We start from the raw sequence: 23,697 nt of genomic DNA, 5'->3' as shown, positions 1-23,697 counted from the left end.
GAGTGAATATTTGCAAAAAACAATAAAGTTTATAAGTTTGAACATTTAATATCTTGTCTTTGTAGTGTATTCAATTGAATAAAGGTCGAAAAGAATTTGCAAATCATTGTATTCTGTTTTTATTCACGTTTTACACAACGTCCCGACTTCATTGGAATTGGGGTTTGTAGACCTGTAAGGTCATGAGCATGCTCTGAAGCCTCGGGTGCGTTGAGGAGAGGTTTGCTGAAGATTGAAATCAGAGGCTTATGGTCTGTCTCTGCTGTCATCAGTTGGCGGCCGTATAAGTAGTGGTCAAACCTCTTGACAGGCAAAGACAATGCTGAGGCACTCTTTCGATTTGTGTGTGTGTGTGGGGGGGGTTCTGTGGGGGTAAGAGCTCTCACAGCAAACGCAATGGGTTGGCCTTCCTTCATGAGGCAGCAGCCGAGCCCACTCTGGCTGGTGTTGCTCTGGACTGTGATTGGCTAAGTCACATCATAGTAGCACAAGACAGGCATGGTTGTAGTCAGAGACTTGAGCTCATGAACTGCCGCATCATATTTGGACAGCCAGTGCCAGGGGGTTTCTTTGTCCAGTAAGCATCACAACAGCGCGCAGACACTCGACAAGTGTGGCATGAATTTGGCCAAATAGTTGGCAAAGCGGATGATACATTGCACACCTTTTGCGTCTGCTGGATTGGGCATTTCGATGATGGCCCTCACTTTCTCTGGGTCAGGCTTCAGTCCAGCGGATGAGAGAATCTGGCCATGAAACTGGACTTCAGCTACGTTGAACTGTTGCTTCTTTAAGCCTAGCCACAGCTTGAACTCATGGCAGCGCTCCATCAGCACCAGGAGTTTGATGTCATGGTCAGTCTCAGCCTCTTTGTCTGTGTCCCTGCAGCTCACAACCAAGATGTTGTCCACAATAGGCTTGATGCCTTTCAGTCCAACCAGGAGCTCATGTTGTTTTCGCTGATACACCTTAGGTACCACCGATACTCCGAATGGTAGCTTGAGCCAGCGTTTCCTCCCCCAGGGGGTCCAGAAAGTGGTCATGAGACTGCTCTCGTTATCGAGTTTGCATTGCAGAAATGCATCTCTGGCATCCACCAAGGTGAAAACTTTTGCCTTTGGTAGTTTGTACAGAACATCCTCCAGAGTAGGCATAATGTACTGAGAGTAATTTAGGGCCTTGTTCAGGAACTTAGGATCAATGCATAGTCTCAGCTTTTCCAGCTTTTTCACAATTACCATCTTGCTGATCCAGTCAGTCGATTCTGTGACGGGTGCAATGTGGCCTTCAGCCTCATACTTGTCCAGCTGGGCTTTAACAGCTACCTTCATTGCGATGGGAACATTGTGTGGAGCACATGGAACTGCAGGAATACTGGGATCCAAGTCAAAATGGACTTCCCCATGTAGGGATTCCACAGTTGAGTTGAACACATCACTGCATCTGTTCACCAGCTGTTCCTTGGTTAGGGCTCTGGGCTGTGCATGTTCCCCTTTAAGTACATCATCAGGGATTGTGAAGTGCATGAGACCCAGGCGTTCACTTGTTGAGCCTGACAGAACAGGATCTTGGCTTGTCTTCACTATCTCAAATGGGAGCTTGTATTTGTGGCCTCGTACTGTACATTTAGTCTCAAAGATGCCTTTGGAGTCCAATGTCCAATGTCTCCCCTGAGTACAACTTTAGTCTGGTGTCACTTGGGTGGAGCGGTGCCTTGGGTTCCAGTCTTTTCTTATCCTTGAGGCTCATTACAAGTGGCTCCTGAGTCCAACTGACATTGTTGTGGCTTGTTGTGAAATCGTAATGTTACAAATCATTTCTTCCCTTTAACTTGGACTGCAATGATTGACTCATATATGCATTTGTCCTCATCACTGTTTTGCTCTGAATTCTCTGCCATATTTCCCATGCAGTGCATTTTTCTATCAGTACAGCTTCTTTTGCTTTTTGACACACTTTCGCAAAGTGATTATGCGTTATGTTGACGTTGTCATCTCTGAGGGCAGGAATACTGGCTCAACCAGACTCATTTCACGGAGAAAAATCCCATGTGCACTTCATCGGTGTTGCTGTAACCGGAAACTGGTTTCTTTATTTTGCGCATGCTCTTTTATAGACAACAGGTTAACACAACAGCGCACTCTAGTGGGGACATCTGTGTAAGAGCACATACACATAACCTTGGCTTAGCCAATATTGTAACACTCCCACTTGCTCTATACTGTACACATCAGTCACAAAACATAGACTGTAGTCACAACACAATATGTCTGGTAGTTAGTTACATACAGTAGGTTACTTCACACCTTTTCTTCCCCTCTTTTTGGCCTTGTAGGTTTCAGAGCTGTCTGTATTGTCTTTGATTGCATAAACCCAATGACCCCCCACTGCTTTTTTACCTTCTGGCAGGGTGGTCAGTGTGAAAGTATAATTTTCCATAAGAGAATCCATTTCCTCCTTCATAGCACTAGCCCACATGTCTGACCCTGTTGAGCTCATGGCTTCTTTGAAGGTTTGTGGTACATTACAGGCCACTCTGTAGCAGCAGTCAATATTGGTTAATATCTGGTCATTACACTCAACTTCACATTCATAGTCTTCCAAGTACTTAGGAGTTTTCCTGTCTCTTTTGGGATAACATGCCTCATGACTCTCTCCTCTCTGTTCTGTCTAAGTGTCGTCATTACTCTCTAGATTTTCAATTTTAGGCTCCTGGCTCTCTTTTGAACTCTGGTTAGCCATCTTGGCCTTTGGCATGGGGGATACATATTCCTTTCCCATGAAAATCACCATCAGTCATTTCTGGATGTGTCGTGAGTTTGGCGTTCAATGCCACTTTTTGTGACAAATTTGACTAGCCTGTGTTTTAGGACCTTCCCAATGTTTGGGTAGTAGACTAGGTATGATGGGCTATTCTTATCATATCCTACAAAAATCCCCTTCTCACACCATGAATCTAACTTTTTCTTGTCTTGCTTGTTTGCATAGCACACTGATCCAAACACTCTCATCTTTGACACATCAGGCTTTTTCCCTGTCAGCATGTAGTATGGAGTCTGTTTCACACGCCTATTGTATTACCTGCTCCGAATTACTGCAGCAGCCATCACAGCATACTATGTCCACAACTTCTTAGGTAAGTTGCTCTCAATTAACACGCACCTTGCCATTTCAAACAGTGTTCTCCAATTCCTCCCAGCAGTTCCATTTTGATGGGGTGAGTAAGGTGCTGAAGTCTCATGTCTTATGGCATTCTTACTAAGTAAAGACTGAAAATCCTAACCTGTGAACTCTGTGCCATTATCTGACCTTATACACTTGATCTTCCCATAGGGGGCAGTGTCAGCTATGAACTTTTCAGTAGCTTTAGCAGCATCACTCTTTGTTTTCAGGAAATACACATAGACTACTCCTGAGTAATCATCAGTAAATGCCAGAGTATATCTGAACCCATCTTTTGCCTCTTGCTCTATGGGGCCGCATAAGTCAGTATGAACTAAATCAAGTGCTACTTTTGCCCTGGCGTCTGGTTCTCTGTTTCTACTCTGAGCAAATTTCCCTTGTGTGCACACTTCACAGTTTAGTTTAGACTTATCACATTTTCCCTTAATTTTCATTCCCTCTACTACATTTTCCAACTTTGATACATCCTCATAGTTACAGTGACCTAGTATTTCGTGCCAGGTTTGTATATCATAGTATCCATGACACCCATCACCTTGTTTATCATCTACAGTGTTCAGATAGTAAAGTCTATTGTACACTTTGATGTCAAACCTGGTGCCATCCTTGTGGATGAGGTGGTTGTGTCCTTACTGAAAGTTGACTGCAGCTCTGTTGCCCATCACTGTTTTAACAGATAAAATGTCTTCTGGATATGATGGAATATACAGCACCTTCTTCAGCGTTGTCTTCACCCGGCGACCCTCACTGTCCAGCAGGCAGACCTCCGCTTCACCTCTCTTCAGCGCGACACCGTTTGTTTTTGTCCCGTCAGCCAACTCCATAACACGTGTCTCTGGCTGGAAACTGTCATCAAACCTCCTAAACTTTCCGATGTCGGTGATCATGTGTAACGTTGTACCCGTATCCACCATCAGACCTCTCTGTTTTACTCTACTGACCTGACAGTCATCAATTTTGAAAGTGTGATCCTGTGCATCCATTGCTTGTTTCACGTTGTCTCGTCTTTTCCGTCTGCACGTGGCATCTCTGCGAGTGGAGCGCCGGCAAACACTGCACCGCTGTCTCTGCGCTTGACGCTCGCCTCCAGTTACGTTGCATGTCCGGGCTTTGTGGCCATTTTGGCTGCAGTTGTAGCAGGTTATCTCTGAGCTCTTTTCTTTCTCTCTCCCCCTCACTTTCATTGTTGAGCTGCTTGTCTTCATCACGTTGTCATTAAACTTCTCCGTGCTCTCATAACTTCTCAACTTGGTTTTTAACTCCGCAAAAGTTATCTTCTCATCACTCTGCATTATGTGGATGGAAAACGGCTTAAATGATTTGGGCAAGCCTTTCAGAATCATAGCAATTAACAGTCTGTCGCCAAGAACCTTGTCTGCATTTCTCAGTGCTGTTGTAGTCGTTTCTGCACGAATGATGTATTCTGTGATGGTCTCATTTGCCGCTTTCTAGAGAGATGTTAGCTCTGTGTAGAGGCTAATCACACGTGGCTTCCCTTTGCCAGCGTAGTGGTCCCTCAGTATCTTCAACGCTCTTCTTCCATCTTCGGCGGCTTCTCTCATAATCAGGGAGAGACTTTTGTCATCCAAAAATTGTATCAATTCAGCATATGCATCTTCCATTTTTCTTTGCATCTTCAGCGACCACGTCCTCATTTTCGTCATCATCTGGCTCTTGTAATATGGTCTCTTTAAGACCGAGCAAACGCAGATGGCCTAAAAACTTGTTTTCCCATAACTCGTAATTTTCCTCATCTCCATCGAAGCATAGTCTGTACCATTGGCTTCCACCTTCCCTTCTGGGCCCATAACCTGTTGACGTTGTCATCTCTGAGGGCAGGAATACCGGCTCAACTAGACTCATTTCACGCGTGCACTTCATTGGTGTTGCTGTAACCGGAAACTGGTTTCTTTATTTTGCGCATGCTCTTTTATAGATCACAGGTCAACACAACAGCGCCCTCTAGTGATGACATCGGTACAAGAGCACATACACATAACCTTGGCTTAGCCAATATTGTAACACGTTCCACATGATTTGCATCGTTTCCCAAATGCTGGGCAGTGTTCTCTTCCCCTTGAATGTGAGTTGCCACAGTATTTACATGCATATTCTGTGTCTACAGATCTGGGTGAATTATTCCGCCTCACTTGGTTATGCCTGGATTGTTGCTTAGCAATGGTGTGAACCACGTGGTTGTGTGGACTTGTATTTCCATTGCTCTCATTCGAATGTCAGTCTGTTGCACTGCACGGCACATCTCAATAGCAGTGATTAATGTGAGTTCCTTTTCTCTTAACATTCTGCACCTTGTGCTCTCAATTACAACACCCAGTACAATTTTGTCACGAATCATCTCATCCCTTAGCTGTCCATACTCACAGGTTGCTGCCTTTTCTCTTAGTCTGGTCACAATATTGTCTATGGATTTGCCTGCTTCCTGTTTGCAGCTCCCAAACACGTATATTTCATATATCACGTTCTTCGCAGGTTTGAAATACTTTTCTGACACATTCAGTTTCGCTGCAGCATCCCCTTGATCCTGCTCGGAGAGGTCCTGGTTGTAATGGTAAATATGTCTGCATTCACTTCCCATCGCGCTCCTCAGAGTTGCAGCCTGAATTTTCTTGTCCCTTTCAGCTATACCCGTAACGAGGGTGTAGTCCTCATACGTGGCCCGGAAAATGACCCAATTGGTGCGCCAGTCACCAGTGAAACTCATTGGTGAGGCGGTGGAATGTTAGCCGCTATGCTAGCTATTAGCGAGTGATGTGCACCCTGTTACGTTGATTGTTGACTCAGCTTCAGAACTACTCAGGTCCGATCTTGACATAGCCTACCCACCAAGTTAATATATAAATCTATGAACGCAAGTTCAGCTACTTCTGACACCAATGTAGCGAATTCGGGAGGCAGCCGGGAACTGCCGCAGCTGGGATGTGAACCCAGGTCGCACGCACCACGGGCGACTACGTTAACAAGTCAACTAAAGGGTCCGACCCATTAGCCAACCAGCTAGCGAGTCTACTCATTCATGATCGTTACATGACCCCCCCCCCCATTTCAGGAAGCGCGTCCCCACTCTTCAGCATCTCAGCTCCCTCACGCCTCTGGGTATACACGCCAATTGGTTGTTAGTTAGTACATCTACATCCATCTATCATTTTCACTTTTAGGGTGCTTTCACACCTGGCTCGTTTGGAGCAGTTTTGTTTTTTTTTGTACCAGGAGCGTTTCCCCCAAAGATCGATTCATTTGGGCATATGTGAATACAGCAATTGCACTTGGATGCTGGACAAAACAAGTGGGCCAAGATCGCCAAGAAAGGGTTGTCTTGGCTCTCCTCCATTCGAACCTTGGAGCAGTTTGTTTGCAGTGAGAATGCAATCCGACCCAACAGACCAAAACAAGCTTATCTGACGCATCTTCGGAATAGAAATTTTTTGACTAAATATGTCACTGTATGCATTATCTAAAACAGCAGTCCCCAACCACCGGGCCACGGACTGGCACCAGGCCGCAAAGCATTTGCTACTGGCCGCGAAGAAACGATTTGATTTTGCAAAAAATAAATAAATGAATGAAATTAAAAAAAAAACTGAATAATAAACATATTTTGTGCGGTAATTACATTGAACTTGGTACGGTCTGTCTGTGCTGCACCTTTCTTCACCATTTCCTGTCACGCCCACAACAGGATGAGGAAACTGATGTTAAACTTCAGTCAGTCATCATCCACTTACCTTCTCGATGTGCATGTTGCAACTAGCTAGCTACCATGAGTAAAAAACAAACGTTGTTTGAGTTTCTTCGGAAGAGATAGGGAAGACAAAAGGTCTAACAATGGGGGATAACGAAGAGACAGCAGAGGCAAAGAAAAAAGAAAGCTCCCTTCAAAAGGAAATATGACGAGTCCTAAATACCTAAAATATTACTTTATTGCGACCGATAACTCGCATGTCATGACTGTCTTGTTGCAGGGAAACAAGCCCAGGGCTCTCACTGTTTCAATGATATTGGTGAGTTGCAATGTTTTTAATATTGTAGCAATCACGGATGAATAGACTCGCTAGCCCTTGGCTAAAGGGTCGGACCCTTTAGTCGACTGGTTAACATAGTCGCTCATGGTATGGGAGACACGGGTTCACATCCTGGTTGTGGTGATACCCAGGCTGCCTCCTGAATTCGCTACATTGGTGTCAGAAGTGGGATGGTGAGACTGTGAGGCCACTGGAAACGTATGTTCCCAGAGGCGTGAGGGAGCTGATATGCTGAAGCACGGGAGCGTGCTTCCCATGGGGTGGGGGGTGGGGGTAGTGTAACGATCACGGATGAATAGACTCGCTTGCCCTTGACTAACGGGTCGGACCCTTTCGTTGACTGGTTAATGTAGTTGCCCGTGGTGCAGGAGACACGGGTTTGCGTCCCGGCTGTGGCGGTTCCCGACTGCCCCCGAATTCATGCAAGGAAAATATACTCTGTGTGTTTAATATCCAAATGTTACTTAAATGTTATTATGCTATTGACTTATAAACCTAACCTATATTCTGGTCGTGATTCACTTTTAGTTAATTTAAATATGAAGTCTGCTTGCTAACATCAAACTCAGTTTAAAAACCATGAGGTTTGCTGTTCACGTTGTCATCAGTCTGGAAAGGCTTGCCATGTAGTTACTCACATATTAACAGGCTGGAGTCTGGCTCATGGCCTTCGTTGTTTTAAATGTCATTCTCTCTCTTTTTTGTAATCTTAGCTAATGTTCTCTGCTTTGTATTTACTAAAGCACAAAGACCACACTGGAAACAAAAGTCTGACCTGTCTGGGCTGATCTCTCTCAGTTGTCTTCGTATGGATCCAAAAGGAGGTCTGTGGTCGGGGTTCTTGCTCCAGCAGGCCCTCAGCAGTGTGTTAATGCTCTCATCACATTGCTGGTCAGACAGCGTCGGCCGGATGGGTTCGCCCAGGAGAGGCGTGCGCAGTTGCTTGATAATCTCTGTAGACAAAAAACAGAACAGACTGAGACATGATGGATAGAGGTGGAAAGCTAATGGCAGCATCGTGGATTTAAGGTACATGGTGAGAAGCAGGAGGTGCTGAACAATGCTGTCTATACTAAACAATATCTTACTACTCATAAACACAGTACTTATGTGTGGTTAGATGATTCTTATCATTAAATATTTTCCTTTTATGCATTTTGGAGAAATCTGGACAAAATAATACTATCCCATTTTGTTTTGGTAGTTCACTCTGAATTAATGTAGAGGAAACACTGAATGACCCAGACTATATAAAAGGTACCATGCTGACCTTTTGGCTCCAGGTTAAAGTCATTGTAAGGGCCACCCTCAGAACTGTACATGAGTTCCCGCATGATGATGGCAAAGCTGTAGACGTCCCCCTTGGATGTGCCGTTGAATGGGAGACTGACTTGTCTGAGAAGCTCTGGGGCAGTCCAGTACAGTTCTAAAACAAGGTCATTTAAAGTGCCATCTTAATGAAATCCTGTGATTTTTATTAAAATCTACATTTTAATAGTTTTCATATTGACATGATAATGTGAGGAACAGGTGAATTAATATAGCAAATTCTTACCATTTAGAATTCACTCAAGGTTCACATTACCTGAAACTGCGTGCATCTTACATAATGCTATGTTAAGTATTGTATATTTGAATATCTTGGACACAAGATAAAATCAACATGCAAAGCAGCATGACTTCTTTAGATGAAAAGACTGTCCATAACAAGCAGCTCCACCCACTGACCTTCATATTCGGGGTTTTCCAGTGAGATGAGTCTGTTTTTGGTTCCATGTTTGAATTCCCACAGTCCAAAGCCAGACAGTTTTATCTGTAGTCTGCTGTCCACAAGACATGTGCTGGGCTTCAGGTTTCCATGGGACTTCATGTTACTCTTGTGAATAAACTCCATCCCCTGCAAGTGAATGGCTGCATTTAAACCATGACAATATCCAAACTATTAAATGGTCATTGGAATCAGGATGAGTAGTAAATCCATAGATGAATTGTTTGTCCACCTTTCATGAAATATCTGACTCACATTGACAATGTCATATGCAAAGGATAGTTTAAACAGCCAATCCAGCTCAATATCTGAAACCCTCAGGATATCCTGCAATCAAAACAACACCAAAAAAGAATTAACATCGTGAAGTCAGATCAAAACACAAAAGTGTGTAGCCATTGTAAAATTCCTGCCACGATGCATATATCTTTCATGAGTATTGCAGGATTTTGTGGCACTGTCTGAAACACTAACCTTCAGACTCCCTTTCTTGCAGTACTGTGTGACCAGACAGACGTTTGGTCGCTCAGTGCACACCCCAAAGAACTGCACCAAGTTTTCATGCTTCATCTCTTTCATCTGCACTCAATAATTTCAGAGAGTTGGGCACACAACACAACTTTCAGTGAAAGTTTTAATGAATGACATTCATTTTTCATATGATATTGAAACAAATGGTTCTTTGTTCTGGGAACCAAGCAAAGACTTGTAATGTGATTTGGCTTTCCGGTAACCACTCAAATCAGCAGATTTCAGCCACTGGTGGTATTAAATGAATTTTTTATGGGCCATTATGACAGGTTTTGCAATTTCTAGTCAAGTTACTAGAAATCAGACAAATGCAAAAAATCAAATACAACAAGAATATTGCGATTAATGTGTGCATCGAGAACAGTTTTCACAAAAAATACATGTTGTGCTGGTAACAATGCACATGATTGAAATTTATCACACGCCCAAGTTAGCTATTCAGAAAATAATAATTCTTAATTGGCTGCATATCAACATCATATATGACTGCTATTCTTTCAGCATTTGCTGGGGTTAATTTTAATGCTGCTTGTATGACAGACAACAACTTTAACAACAAAAGATGAATAATGGTTAGCATAAAAAAAACCATGTAATTTTACCATTTTGAACTCTGCAATGATGGAGGGTTTGCAAATATCACGGATGAATTGGTTCTCTAAGTATTTGATAGCCACTTGATTTCCCTGTTCAGAATACAACAGTACAAAAACACAGCCGGGTGGGTGTTGGATAGTTGTAAATGTAGAGTAACCTGGAGCAAAGTTGAAAGTCAGCATTTGATTTTTTTTTCATTCAAAATTTATAGATTGGCTTAGTGCAAGCAACTCACAAATAACTGCACTCACAGGTCTCAATGGGAGATGCTATTGTTAGGTTTTGATCACATTATTATAACAAGGGTCTATAGAGAAAATGGACTAAACATCAAACATTAAGGTATCCCTTTAAAGTATTATTAAAATCAGGCACCTGGTAAAGACCTATTGTGGAGTAGATATGCTCCTTGTCCATCTTGTCCTTCAGGCTGTTGGAGGAGTAAATAGATTGGGAGCAGCCACTTCCACTCTTTGTGGCTGTGGCGCTTAGATACACTGTGTGCACTCCCTGGAGATGCACGAAGCAAGCAAGCAAGCACGCACGCACGCACGCACGCACACACACACACACACACACACACACACACACACACACACACCTTGACTCTTATTTGACAGAATTATTTTGTATTACTATGTGCTCATGTACTGTTATTTGTGTCAACAAATGGGAGTGTGCTTGAGTTCACTTCTACTAAAACAGAAACAATAGAAATTAACATCTCTCTTGGACCTCTAAACTGAGGACTCCTACTTTGGGCTCTTTGATGATAGCAATGTCATTGTAGTTGATAAGCCACCAACAGGAGTCATTGAGTTGGGTCTGGAGTCGAAGTTTCTGCAGCATGAGCAACACGATGCTCAAAAGCGCCAGCACACCAACTAGAGGGGAGCTCACAAGCAAGAGCACCAGGGCGATGTCTGTCAAATCGAGACAATGCGTTGATTAGGAAGGTTGTCTACCTGACTCTTGTGTTAAAAACGTAACCAATAATCAGGCCCAAAAGAAATCTGACGTTTAAAGCATTTGTTTTCCTGGACACATAAACTCTTGTCCTTATCAAGAAATGTAGCTATTGCACTGTAGCACCATTGTGAGAACTGCTCTGCAGAATATATTTCAGAGAAATTCCTTTTCACTGTGTTCATAAGTGAAAAACACATTTAATTTTCAGTTGCATCCACTTACGTCCTCACTAACTGAAAAGAGAGCATGCCAGCTCATATTTATGAGTGAATTTGTTTCTACTGACACTTTACTCACCATTGGTTAGCCATTCACAGAGTTCATTGTTGAAACCACATTTTGGATTATCCGATGGAGGTCTTCCTTGGGGCCAAACCACAGATGCAAACTTGGAAGTTGGCCTGAAATTGATTTTTTTTGTGTGTGTGTGTGTGTGTATGTGTGTGTGTGTGTGTGTGTGTGTGTGTGTGTGTGTGTGTGTGTGTGTGTGTGTGTGTGTGTGTGTGTGTGTGTGTGTGTGTGTGATTCGAGTTTCATCAGCATACACTTAATCAACATTCAGTGATAAAAGACTTGCAGAGATAGTGTTGTTCAGGTACAGAGATTTCATGACAGTGTCTGCCTTCTTACGTGATTACTTTTGATGGTATAACTAGTTAAATGACTGGAAATATTACTGAAAAAATGGAAAATATTGCTAAAGTATAACTGATAGTATAGATTTTTACCAGATGGTTTTTGTTTGACTGTCAAAATTGAGGATAGGCACAAGCTTAGTAGTGTCTTCCGTATGCTGTAGGTCATAAATCGAATAATCCAAATTCCTCTCCCCCTCCTCATCATAATGAACTAGTCCGGAGGCACCTGCAATGACAAGCAATTGCTACTTACATTTTCACAACGATTGTCTCTGAAAATCCAACCTTGATTCAAATGGTGTGAGCGGTTTGCATATTTGGGCATTAGTGGCTGGGCCTCACAGTACTGTGATGACAATCTAACAGTTGAATTTACCATAAAATCGTATGTTGTTTTTATTTTTCAATCTCAGTAGCAGCTGCTGTCCATCACGAGGGTCTTTTCCATCTTTGAGGACCTCCTTCAGTCCCATTGCGTAGAGAAGCACTGCATCATGCAGATAGGCAGCGTAAGGACTAACCTGAAACAGCACAAACAAAGTAATACTTTATTAGGTGAAGCCTCTTTTACCACAAATTTAAATGTGGATATTTTAATTTGAACTTTTGCATGAAAAATCTTGGCTAGTTTGTTTTTTATTTGTGGTTTCATGTTCCCTTTGGGGGTGGTCACCTCTCTTTCAGATGTCAGGTTGCTGTAAAAGGGGCTTCTCTTCAGCCTCTCCAAAACCTGCTCAAAGAAGTCATAGTACTCGTAGGCCTCATAAGACTTCTGGCCAATGACAAAGGTCATGTCAAAGGCACGTATGGCGGCCTGGTTAATCTTGTCGTTAAAGGTGTATTTCCACAGGTTGTCCTGTTCAGGAATAGAGATTGAAGACATAAACTTCAGTTTGGATTAAAATTTAAGAAGGACTACTTGGAATAATGCTCTTGCCATTTATGAACAACGACAGAGGAAGGACAACAACAAGCACACTCATGAAGTTGAATGAAAATAAAGGAAGTTGAGAATAGGTGACGGCTTTCTCTGCTTTAAAATAAGAAATGGAAACGGATGATCCGCTGTGGCGACCCCTCACGGGAGCAGCCGGAAGTAGTAGTAGTAGTTTCTCTGCTTTAAAATACAATCAGGTTTCTTCACAGCTGCTTAGTTTCAACATCAAAACTTGACATAAATCCAGCTATGGTTGTATTGATATCTGATATTCTCAAACCATTATGAAATTGTTTGTGCGCTGCGCCTTATTATAGGTGAAATGATGACATGATGCCGTGAGTCACTGGGGCTGCTAAAGTAAATTTATTTTGTCATCTGTGGTGTTGGTTGCAAAATTCTTACTCACCACATTGCCACTGACCTCAAAATGCTGCACAAAGAAGAAAACATAGTCTCCATTTATCAAACCCTGTCGCTCAGCTTCCATTAACAGAGCCATGGAGTCCTCTGTGTTAGCCAGCATCACAATCACTATGGAGGGGACAGCCGAGTGGTACGTAAACAGACAGTACAGTGAAAAAGCATTGGAGGAAAATTAAACTAGAGACAAAAGATGGTTGTTCATGTTACAAATGTTTTTCGCCCATCCTAGGTTAGATACAAGAGATATTAGATGTTGGACAACATATTTCTGTAAGATTTCTACACTGCAGAGACTTGTCCTACCTCTGGCAACCGTTGAGATGTACTTCACGTTTTGACGAATAAGTGCATGATTGGTGGTGTCAAACTTGACAGTCGCAATCAATGTGAGTTTTGCTCGGAGCAGATCCTCGACGGTTTTCCACAGCGCGTCAACTTTGTCCCAAGTATTGGCATCGAGTCCTCCCCCAATCATGGCTACATGACTCCATCCAAAAAATTCAAGGGTCTTGATGAGGACCTCTGCACTTCTTTTAAGAGGGGGCACAACTTTGATAAAAGAATCATAAATTGCGCTGTTGTCCATTTTGGAGGACTGACCTACAAAGCCAAACATGGGGATGTTCCAAGTGGAGGCAATGAGACCAGTGACCTGCAAACCAAGCAATAACCTCAACACAAGACTACTACAAACATTTCACTTGCAATATAGTTTGTCACAGGCAGCACCGACATTTAAACTGAATGTTACTTTACAGTTTTATATTTTAGGAGTTTAGTTTTGCCTTTCACTTTCAGCCAAAGTGACTTACAATGAGTGACTGTAGAATGAGCTTAAATTCTCAAATTGCTAACATCACAAAAAACAGCCACAGCGAAGAATGCAAAGGTCAGAGCTTCAGTGCCATCTCAACAGATGTCACAAATACCTTTTTAAGAAATCATAGTTTAACAATATATCACATCACATCACATCACGTCATGTCACATCATCAATACAATGGCCTAACCTCAGCTTCTTCAGGGCAGACTGGACCAAAAAGTGCAGACACATTCTCCTTCCAGACCTGGTGGATGAACCCACCCAGGGAAGCCTTGGGATCGCAGTCTGAATCTGTATAGACAACATCCAGACTGTAGTTTCCCAGGAAGGAGGGATTGCTGTTGATTTTCTCCACAGCTATCTGTATGGCTGATCCCAACCGCAGGGTGCTGAAGGGGAAGGACATGTTCCGGGGAGCTTGGAAGCCGATCAGCAGCCTGTGGGTGTGAGTCCCGTTGGAGCCATCAGGATGGAAAGGAGCAACAGTCAACAACAGCGCACAGAAAAGCAATGATATCTGGGCAATGACAGATGGAGCGAATACGGCACAGGACATTGTTTTCATCTCACTAGTGGCTCGACAGCAAAGAGGTGAGCAGATCATTGAACAAGACTTAAATACCCAACTCCCTTGGTGATGCTGGCCCTTATTTAAAGAGGTAGGGAGGAGGATATGAGAATATTCCAGAGAGAGAGTGGGAGCAGTTAGAAATTTAAAACAACATTCAGCATCTTGGTTGCTTCAAGAGGGCCATATGTTTGATAAAAGCCATAATGGCTCAAAACGCATTTTATCATGCAATGCCTTATCCAAGTAATATTGAAGACAAAGAAAATAAATCACAAAGTAAATATCTTGTACTTCTTGATCAGCTGATGACCAAATCATTCCTTTTGCCCTCTGGTGGGTGAAGAGGACACAATCTAAGTTTTAAAAATTAATCTTAATGTTAAAAATTCAAATTCATTTTGCACTTTTAAGACTCTCATGATGGCTCCATTTTCATGGCCCATGTATAGGACTGAAAATCAGTTTTCACATTTGTTTATACTCAAACATTAATTGAACAGTCCACAATCAAGCAAACATTTCATGTACTCTTTTAGTTTTTTTTCCTAACAGGCGGATATCACCAAGCTAAATTTACTGATTTTACTATAGATCAGTTAATTATAGAGGTGCCACCTTCTGTATAGCTTTCCTTGTCACAGACATTCATGAGTCCACTGTCCAAGTTCAGCTTACTCTCACACATTTAACTCAACTCTGCAACATATACCTTGCCTAGACATATTTGATTGACACACACACAAGTGAGAGCTTAGAGGTGATACAAACATTTTATTTCTGATAGAGTTGATAAAGTTGTCAGCTGAAATGCCAGGCGAAGTGGTATACAAAATAGTGTCCAATGGTATAAAATGGCAAAATGGTACGCAAAATGCTATACTTGTATGTTTTCAAAAGTATAAGTTAGTATACTAAAAAGTACACCCACTTTGGAGAACTAAAACTGCAGTAAAGCTAATTTTCAAAGCGTAAAAATATTTATTAACTAAATTTTTCAGTCACCACCCTTTCTACTAAAATATTCAACTAGTGTAAAAGTACAAATAAAGTTCAGTTATGCTATTCTAAAGTTTTCCTTTTTGCATGTAAAACGAAAGTAAATTAAACTTTCTTATTTGTAGTTAAAAAAAAAGATGTACTAAAACTGCACTGAGGTGAACTTGTCCTTTTTTTTGAGCAGCCTCTGTTTTTGTGTAGCGGAGGCATTTAACACCAGACCCCCCCCCCAAAAAAATAATCTCCTTTCTGTTGACTGTGCTGTGTGTAAAATAGGTTGTTTGTGCCGCCTGCTGTCACACCTGTGTGCAATTGAAAGTGCTAATGAGCACAGGTGCACTGCTCAGGCGTCACAGGTGATGCTGGCCTAAGCTCCTCTGGTTTTTCTGCCCCTGCGGAGCTCTGCTCATCCCCATCCACTAACAACCTGTGCTGTAACCTTCCCACAGCTTTACTTCCCATCCGCCTAATTGAAAACATCAGATTGGAGAATCACTTATTGGCATATCTTTTTCTCTGGCTGGACCGAACCAGCAGGCCAGCCCTACAAACGCGAATGTCCCTGACTGACTGACTGACTGACTCAACAATCTGAAGGAGGACTGAGGACACCTCCAACTCCTCCTCTCAAAGGTCAGGTTAGGGGGTTAGGATTAGGGATAGAAACAACAGATCGCCACCTACTTTACCGTGGTGAGTATGAGAGAGAGCATGCAGAGAGCCTGTCAAAATGTACTTGAGCAAGACACTGAACCCCTAACTGCTCCTGATGAGCAGGCTGGTGCCTTGCATGGCAGCCTCCATCATCAGTGTATGAATGTGTGTGTGAATGTGAAGCATGCATTGTAAAGTGCTTTGAGTGGTCGGTAGACTAGAAAAGCACTATATAAATGCATGCCATTGACCATTTATGAATGTTTTGGAGCCAGTGGGATGTGCGGGGGGAGGTGGGGAGAGCTGGAGGATATGGGAAGGAGTTGGAGGTGTCCTCAGTTTACCGCCACACCCACATCGACTGACTGAGTGATCAATTTGACACGAGTGGCCCACTGGATCAGGTGACCAACAATGTCACTGAAGTTACATGATTGGTCGGCCGACCAAAGATGCCCGCACAAGGCATAAGTTTACCTTCAGGGGTTTCTACCAGAAAACTTCAGGGTTTTCAGGGCTCTCTACCAAATTCCCTGAACTCGCCTAAACTTAACCTAACCCTAAACTAATGCTTACCTTAACCTAACCCCTCGCCCTAATCAGAAGGCAAACTCTGGCTGCATGATGCCCCTGGTAAACCTGTTAGTGAGAGTTTCCCTATTGGCCACAGAGTAGGAGAGCAACCAGCTCTCCATGCACTGAGAGGCATGAGGGAGAGCACACAGTTAAAGCACCCCAAATAACAATCATTCTGACAAAACACTCAATACACTGAGTCTTAGAAAACGAGACAACCGCCGATAGAAACAGATGAAAGATGAGGGGGAGTTAACAGACAGTAATTATAAGTTATAATTACAATTAAATTGAGTTCTCTGTTAAATCACACATCCCAAGATATGAGTGGAAAGTATCCAAAGGAGTTGAATCAAGCGCAACTGGACTTGGTATATATCCGTGAAGACGTTTTGCCTCTCAGTTCGTGTCTTTCTGACTAGACCAAGCTAGTCTGACTGGCTGGTGATGAGACTCAGAATTTATCCTCTTTGGAGTCGTTGTCAGAGCTATAGATCTCCATGGCTCTTTGTGTTCCGATGTTTACCAACGCCCATCGCTAACAGAGCCATAGATATGCGTGGCTCTTTTGTGTACCGACGTTATGGCCTGTTATGGCCACCTGCATCCCAACCATGGAGGCTTTGGAAACTGTGAGGCAACGTTTGCTACGGGACGGCACCCTCCACAATAGGACCAACCTCAGCCCAGACCAGATTTGCCAACTACTGGACCTTTGCCCGAACACTACATATTTCCAATTCAGGGGCCAGTTTTACAGAGAGAAACACGGCTGTGCAATGGGCTCACCAGTATCGCCCATTGTGGCCAACTTATATATGGAAGAGGTAGAACACAGGGCCCTGAACTCCTTCAGAGGAACACCTCTGAGCCACTGGTTCAGATATGTGGATGACACATGGGTCAAAATCCAAACACAAGAGGTGCAAGCGTTTACCAAACACATCAACTCAGTGGACAAGAACATTAAGTTCACAAGGGAAGACGTAAAGAACAACAGTTTGCCCTTCTTGGACTGTGACATCCACATTGGCGGAGATAGGAGCCTCCACATTGGGGTTTACAGGAAACCTACACACACAGACCAATATCTACTTTTCGACTCACACCACCCACTGGAACACAAACTGAGCGTCATCAGAACTCTGCAACACAGAGCTGACAATGTGCCCAGCAGCACTCAGGCCCAACGAGAAGAACACAAACACCTGAGGGGAGCTCTAAAAACCTGCGGCTACCCCAGTTGGACCTTTGTGAAAACTGCAACACGTTCCAAAAAGACGAACCAGGTGAGCGACGAGGAGAAAAGGAACAGAAGGAATAGCACAGTCATCCCGTATGTTTCTGGGGTCTCCGAGAAACTCAGGAGAATTTTCAACAAACACCGCATCCTGGTATACTTCAAACCCAGCAACACACTCCGACAAAGACTGGTTCATCCCAAAGGCCGTGTACCACACACCCGGAAAAGCAATCTGGTGTATGCCGTACAATGCAATGAGGATTGCACTGACCTATACATAGGAGAAACCAAACAACCACTACACAAAAAGATGGCTCAACACAGAAGGCCAAACTCCTCAGGACAAGACTCAGCAGGCTATCTACACCTGAAGAAGACACACTCCTTCGAGGACAGCAACGTACACATTTTGGACAGAGAAGACAGATGGTTTGAAAGCGGGGTGAAGGAAGCCATCTATGCGAAACTGGAAAAACCATCCCTTAACAGAGGAGGAGGTCCGCGACACCACCTATCTCCCACTTACAATGCTGTCCTTTCATTTCTGCCCAGGTGACTCAAGAAGCTTAGCCTGCCAGAACAACAGTCGGTCACTAACGGCTCCAACGACTCTCATGACCACTGAATAATGAAGTCAAAATCAACACCCCCAACGACCGTCGCGGCTAAACAAATGCAAATCAATAGCTCCGATGGCGACGGGCGCGGCTGGACATCGGAGCACAGGAGAGCCACGCATATCAATAGCTCCGATAACGACGGGCGCGGCCATAACATCGGTACACAAAAGAGCCACTCATATCAATAGCTCTGACAACGACTCCTAGAGGATAAATACCGAGTCTCATCACCAGCCAGTCAGAGTAGCTTGGTCTAGTCAGAAAGGCACGAACTGAGGAAGCCTCTTGGATGAGAGGCGAAACGTCTTCACAGCTATATACCAAGTCCAGTTGCACTTGATTCATCTCCTTTGGATAACCATGACCTGGATGAATGAGAACATTCACAGACATTGAGTGGAAAGTGCTGTTCTTGCAACTGCATTTATAACTTTTGTATTTACTCAAACGTAGCTTAACCATGTCATGTGATATGTAACTTATGTACACTTTAACAACAAATATTACTGAGACCACTACAAAAAATTGCAGATGAACATTTAATATTCAGCAATTCACATTATAGACACTACCACTGACTATCCCTGTAACAAACTGGCCACAATTTTGAACACTGACCATACACAGTCCAGCCATATCCCAGGTTTTGACCTAGTCTTATTAATTTTTCAACCAAACAGCCCTCCATGTTCAAAAACATACCACTTTCAACCCCCCTGGAGCTATACAACCACTACTGTGACTGTAAAATGAGAAATCCACACACTGATGCGGCTTAACTTAACAATGGTTCAATAACAGAATTTGGTAACTGAAAACTCAAAACCAGATATTAGATTCTTTTGTCTGCATGGGCTCCACTTTTTCAAATGACAAGCTCATTTATGCTCTTAACTCACTGGGTTTAGCCTCAGCATGTGGTAACGGTATATATATATGAATATACCACACCTCATTCTAATAAGGCGTTTCTGTATTTAAAATAATATCACTTCCTGTCAGTTGTTAATTAGTGTAATCTTTTGACCTTAACCATATTTATGCTAAAATGCATTGGACTGGTCGTCAAACAATCTAGATAGGAATGATAAGAAATTTTGAAATTTTCCCAAAAATCTTGATTTAATCGTTTGATTTTTGTTTTGTTGTGGACTCTGTGGAGCTGCATATACTGTCATGGCTCTGGCAATACATTTTTATCTCAGTTTTTGAGTAAACTGTAATTTAAATTTTAGTGTATTAGTATTTGCCTAACCCGACGTTTTGGGAAATGATAGAAAATCATATCGAAGGACATATAAAAAGAAGTTGACAGCTTTTAAATATCCAGTGATATATTCAACTTAACTTGAGCTTCAAAGTGGCTTGTCCATGGGCATACTAAGCATTGAAAATGTGGGTGGGACAATCTAATTGGGGGTCTGGGGTCCTCCCCCAGAACATTTTTAACAGAGCAGATGTCATTTCCTGTGTTCTGGTGCCTTTTAACAAGTGGCTTGATACTTTTATCCGGCTATACTAGCATGAGAAAAATGTTGGGTTCATTTTGCAATTTCATCCAGGGGAAGTGGTTGGCCCCAGATCACATATTTGAAGATATTAAGAAGCTAAAAGTACAGAAACTGATTCAATGAGTAATGTAGAGCCATCTTTAATAAAAACCACTCATTGTTTATTTAAACTTGAGGATCTCTTTATGCTTGCATACAATTGCAATTTCTGTTAATGAATTTCTTTAATGTTATCAAATCAATGAGTAACATGGGGAGGACAACAGTAGTCAAAGTGCCCCTATGCATTCTCCAATAAGCTACATTCATCTTCAAATCATTTCTATTACTCACCAGGACCTGAGGCCTGTGTCTCAAAGCCAGCTTATGTTGTTAGCCAATTATACCGGTAGCTTTGTTTACACACACACATTTTTACACACATAACACTGCTACCAAGAAGCACTCCACATAAGTACCAGGCTGTGAAATTGCAAATTCAGAGTATCCAAAGTCCCAAGCAGTAGGCCAAAAATTGCTCTTCAAAAAGTTGAATATTACTCAACTAGCACACGAGTGTATAAATAGTATTAGGAAGGGCAACATAGACTGACTGTGACTTGTGATTGTCTATGTATGTGAACAGCAAATAAATAGTTAAAATTGGTTAACAAATAGGTGCACTGAATACTCCATAGTTGACAACTATGTTGGGGACGGGCGAATCCTTATTTCGTTCACACGTTGTTCATATTTGCACAAGCAAACCTATGTCCATGAGCTGAGCTCGCTTTTCAGAGCTAATTATCTCGAGTGACAGCAATCAACGCTGCGTTCATGGTAACTGCAAATAGTTTTGTTTCCTAGATTATACATAGGCCAACCAGGCTTTTATTTGTCAAAACGGGGAGCTCCTGGCCATTACATGGGACTCGGCTGCTAGTTAGCTGAAGTTAACTGATTACTACCAGTGATAACTTAACTTTCGTCTTCTTTGGAAAAAAAAACCCCAAAAAAAACTCCTTATGTCCATGTTGTCTGGGGGAGCAAACATATCAAACCATGAGATCATAAGCCAAAAATAGACCAGTCTACCCTACAGTAACATTAAAAATGAAAGTTAGCCTCCCTTCTCACCTTTTCACTATTATGCTAACGTTAACGTTAGCACTTCTTAACCGTTAGCTAACCAAACAGCAAGGATGCTGTCAGTCAGTAGAGACTTTGTAACGAAATACAAACATTCAGTTAAATGTCAAGCTTTTACTTTCGGTACACTAACAATTTGCTGAACATTTTGTGGTGACAGTGTGACACCAGCTACCTGGTATCGAGCACCAATGACTAGCTAGTGACTAATGCGCCTATGTATGCATGCTAGGTGAGAATCTACCTGGGTGCAAGATAGCAGTGAAAACGTGTTATGGAGTTTCATTGACTTGGGCTTTCTCTCTATATGCAAGCGGAATGGATTTGATAATGAAGCACCGGCAGTGCTCTGAAGAGAGTACCGATTGGACAGACCGAAGCACTAATTTTTGACATGGTGAAAGTGTGTGTGTGTTGTGTGTGTTTGTGGGGGAGGGTCTAAACTAATAATTTATAATAAAAAAGTTGCTGGAATGCCTATGGATTCGTAATTATAACTTCAGCATATAACTTGAGTATATAGGTTCCTCTTTTTTTCCACTGGAGTATTTCAAGAGTACTGATATTTTGTTTTGAGCAGATTTAAGACGTGTGGACTTTGAACAAGGGGGACAGGAGATAAGAATGACCCTTTTACCAAGTAATTAAACATAGCATCTCGATTCGCTCCTGACAATGTCTGGGACTGTTTTTAGACTTTTTCAAAAACATATTCTGATAAAAAACCCTTTTTTTTAAGCTGAACCAAATGGAAAGAAACTGAGGGATGTTCATCACTGGAGAAATAGTCCTAGTTGCCATCACACCTTATCATTTGCCTCTTGTGAATGCCATTTATCAGTTTCATGTTTATCATAACCAATTCATTGCCAGAATTGCTTAAGAGAGATACTTTTGTTTAAAAGGAGGATTATTTATTTACGCAACACATTTATTTTTATGCTGCTGGAAAAGGACCTGGACAGTTGTGATATCTGTACTCTTCTCGTTCTATCAGTGGAAGTGATGGTGGCCAAGGTTCAAAGGTTCCCTTAACTGTCTCGGTCGGGTGTGTTTTTATGATTTCCTCATTCTGCTTCTATCAGCCTGGTGACGACAGAAAGCAGATCAGCTGCCCCCCCCCAACACACACACACATGCACGCATGCTCGCGCGCGCGCGCACACACACTTGCTTGCTGGTTGTCCATCGTGCCCGATGATGACCATCTTCTTCTATTTGTGGGTCCTTTGAGGACTCAGATAGCAGAAGATACCTGCGCAGAGATGGTTTTTAAAGTGGCATGGGGGGTGCACACACACACACACACACACACACACCTGTCACTAACACTTTCAGGGAGCTAAGCAGAACATCTGTAGTAGTCAAGTCAAGCAAAGTTTATTTACTATATAGCACATTTAAAACAACCACGGTTGAACCGAAGTGCTGCACAAGCTTAAAATACAATATAAAATAAGTGACAAATATGAATATAAAAATATATGTATGGTATGGTAAAATAATGTATATGGTCACCAACCTTTTCAAGCCTAAGATCACATCCCGTCTAAATGTAAACCAAGATCTACCGCTTGCAAAAAAATGACGAAAAACAAAAAAGCCCACAATGTAGTTCCACTCTGACACTTTATTTTGTTACCTGTCAGTCATAAGCCAATTATTTTTGTTTCAAAGCCCCTATCAAATATTTGTCTCCCACCAAGCTCAAAAGCCAATTATAATTTAATTATGACAGCAGGCAAAACATTTATTTAATCATACAAATGGTATAATCAGAAGTAAGTGCAACTATCATTCAAAATTTTATGACAACAGTCATTAAATTTTTTCAATATTTCCACAGGCCTATCACTCATTCACCATTCATAATAACCTCAACAATCAGTCAATTACAGGCCCACGCCAATCATGTGCAGTACTTTCACTTTCCCTTTTAAACAACATACAACACAGATCATATCCTTTTGCAAACAACAGCCTACAACAGATCATATTTCAAACTGGCAATACTCACTCACTCTGATGGCTGTGGATGAGATCCCCCCCCCCCACACACACACACATTCATGTGATTGCACACTATCAGCAAGTGCTCTGTAGTCTGGCTCATAGTTAGATACAGCAAGTCTGACACTGTCTGTGAGATGTCTATTTGTTAGACAAGACCTGTACTTTGACTTAATTATTTTCATCTGTGAAAAGGCCATCTCACAGACATATATTGATCCAAAGTAGGCCTTCACCTTAAGTGCGCAAGATGAGAGGGGAAACTTGTCAGTGTTTACGAGACCCCAAAAGTCACTGTCTCTTGATCTTGCTTTCAACTCGATGCCATTTTGCAAATCAGTTATCTCCATGTCAACTCCCACTGGTAAAGCAAATACTTGCTGGAATTTTGTGGACACCTCCTCAATCTCAGTGGGGAGGAAAGGGTTTGAGATAAATTCAACAACCTCCCCTATGTCGTTTAACTCCTGATAACG

The 23,697-nt window shown here is 42.4% G+C and overlaps 1 protein-coding gene across 1 annotated transcript in view; it reads right to left on the bottom strand.

Moving 5' to 3' along the window:
• LOC130127142 (guanylate cyclase 2G-like) overlaps positions 1-14,468 on the bottom strand; it is a 31,639-nt gene extending 17,171 nt beyond the window's left edge. The window contains exons 1-15 of the mRNA XM_056296714.1: positions 14,100-14,468; positions 13,393-13,741; positions 13,073-13,197; positions 12,400-12,582; positions 12,103-12,247; positions 11,817-11,952; positions 11,386-11,489; positions 10,876-11,042; positions 10,495-10,629; positions 10,125-10,208; positions 9,466-9,570; positions 9,247-9,318; positions 8,952-9,120; positions 8,494-8,649; positions 7,999-8,176 (exon numbers count right to left, since the gene is read on the bottom strand). Of these exons, the coding sequence (XP_056152689.1) occupies positions 7,999-8,176; positions 8,494-8,649; positions 8,952-9,120; positions 9,247-9,318; positions 9,466-9,570; positions 10,125-10,208; positions 10,495-10,629; positions 10,876-11,042; positions 11,386-11,489; positions 11,817-11,952; positions 12,103-12,247; positions 12,400-12,582; positions 13,073-13,197; positions 13,393-13,741; positions 14,100-14,468 (2,477 nt within the window). The remainder of the gene's footprint in view (positions 1-7,998; positions 8,177-8,493; positions 8,650-8,951; positions 9,121-9,246; positions 9,319-9,465; positions 9,571-10,124; positions 10,209-10,494; positions 10,630-10,875; positions 11,043-11,385; positions 11,490-11,816; positions 11,953-12,102; positions 12,248-12,399; positions 12,583-13,072; positions 13,198-13,392; positions 13,742-14,099) is intronic.
• Between the last annotated feature and the right edge of the window lie 9,229 nt (positions 14,469-23,697).

This window comes from Lampris incognitus, chromosome 17, assembly GCF_029633865.1.
Source record: "Lampris incognitus isolate fLamInc1 chromosome 17, fLamInc1.hap2, whole genome shotgun sequence".
NCBI classification, from domain to species: Eukaryota; Metazoa; Chordata; class Actinopteri; order Lampriformes; family Lampridae; genus Lampris; species Lampris incognitus.
The sequence above is the reverse complement of the archived record's forward strand: the minus strand, read 5'-3'. Positions and strand labels throughout refer to the sequence as shown.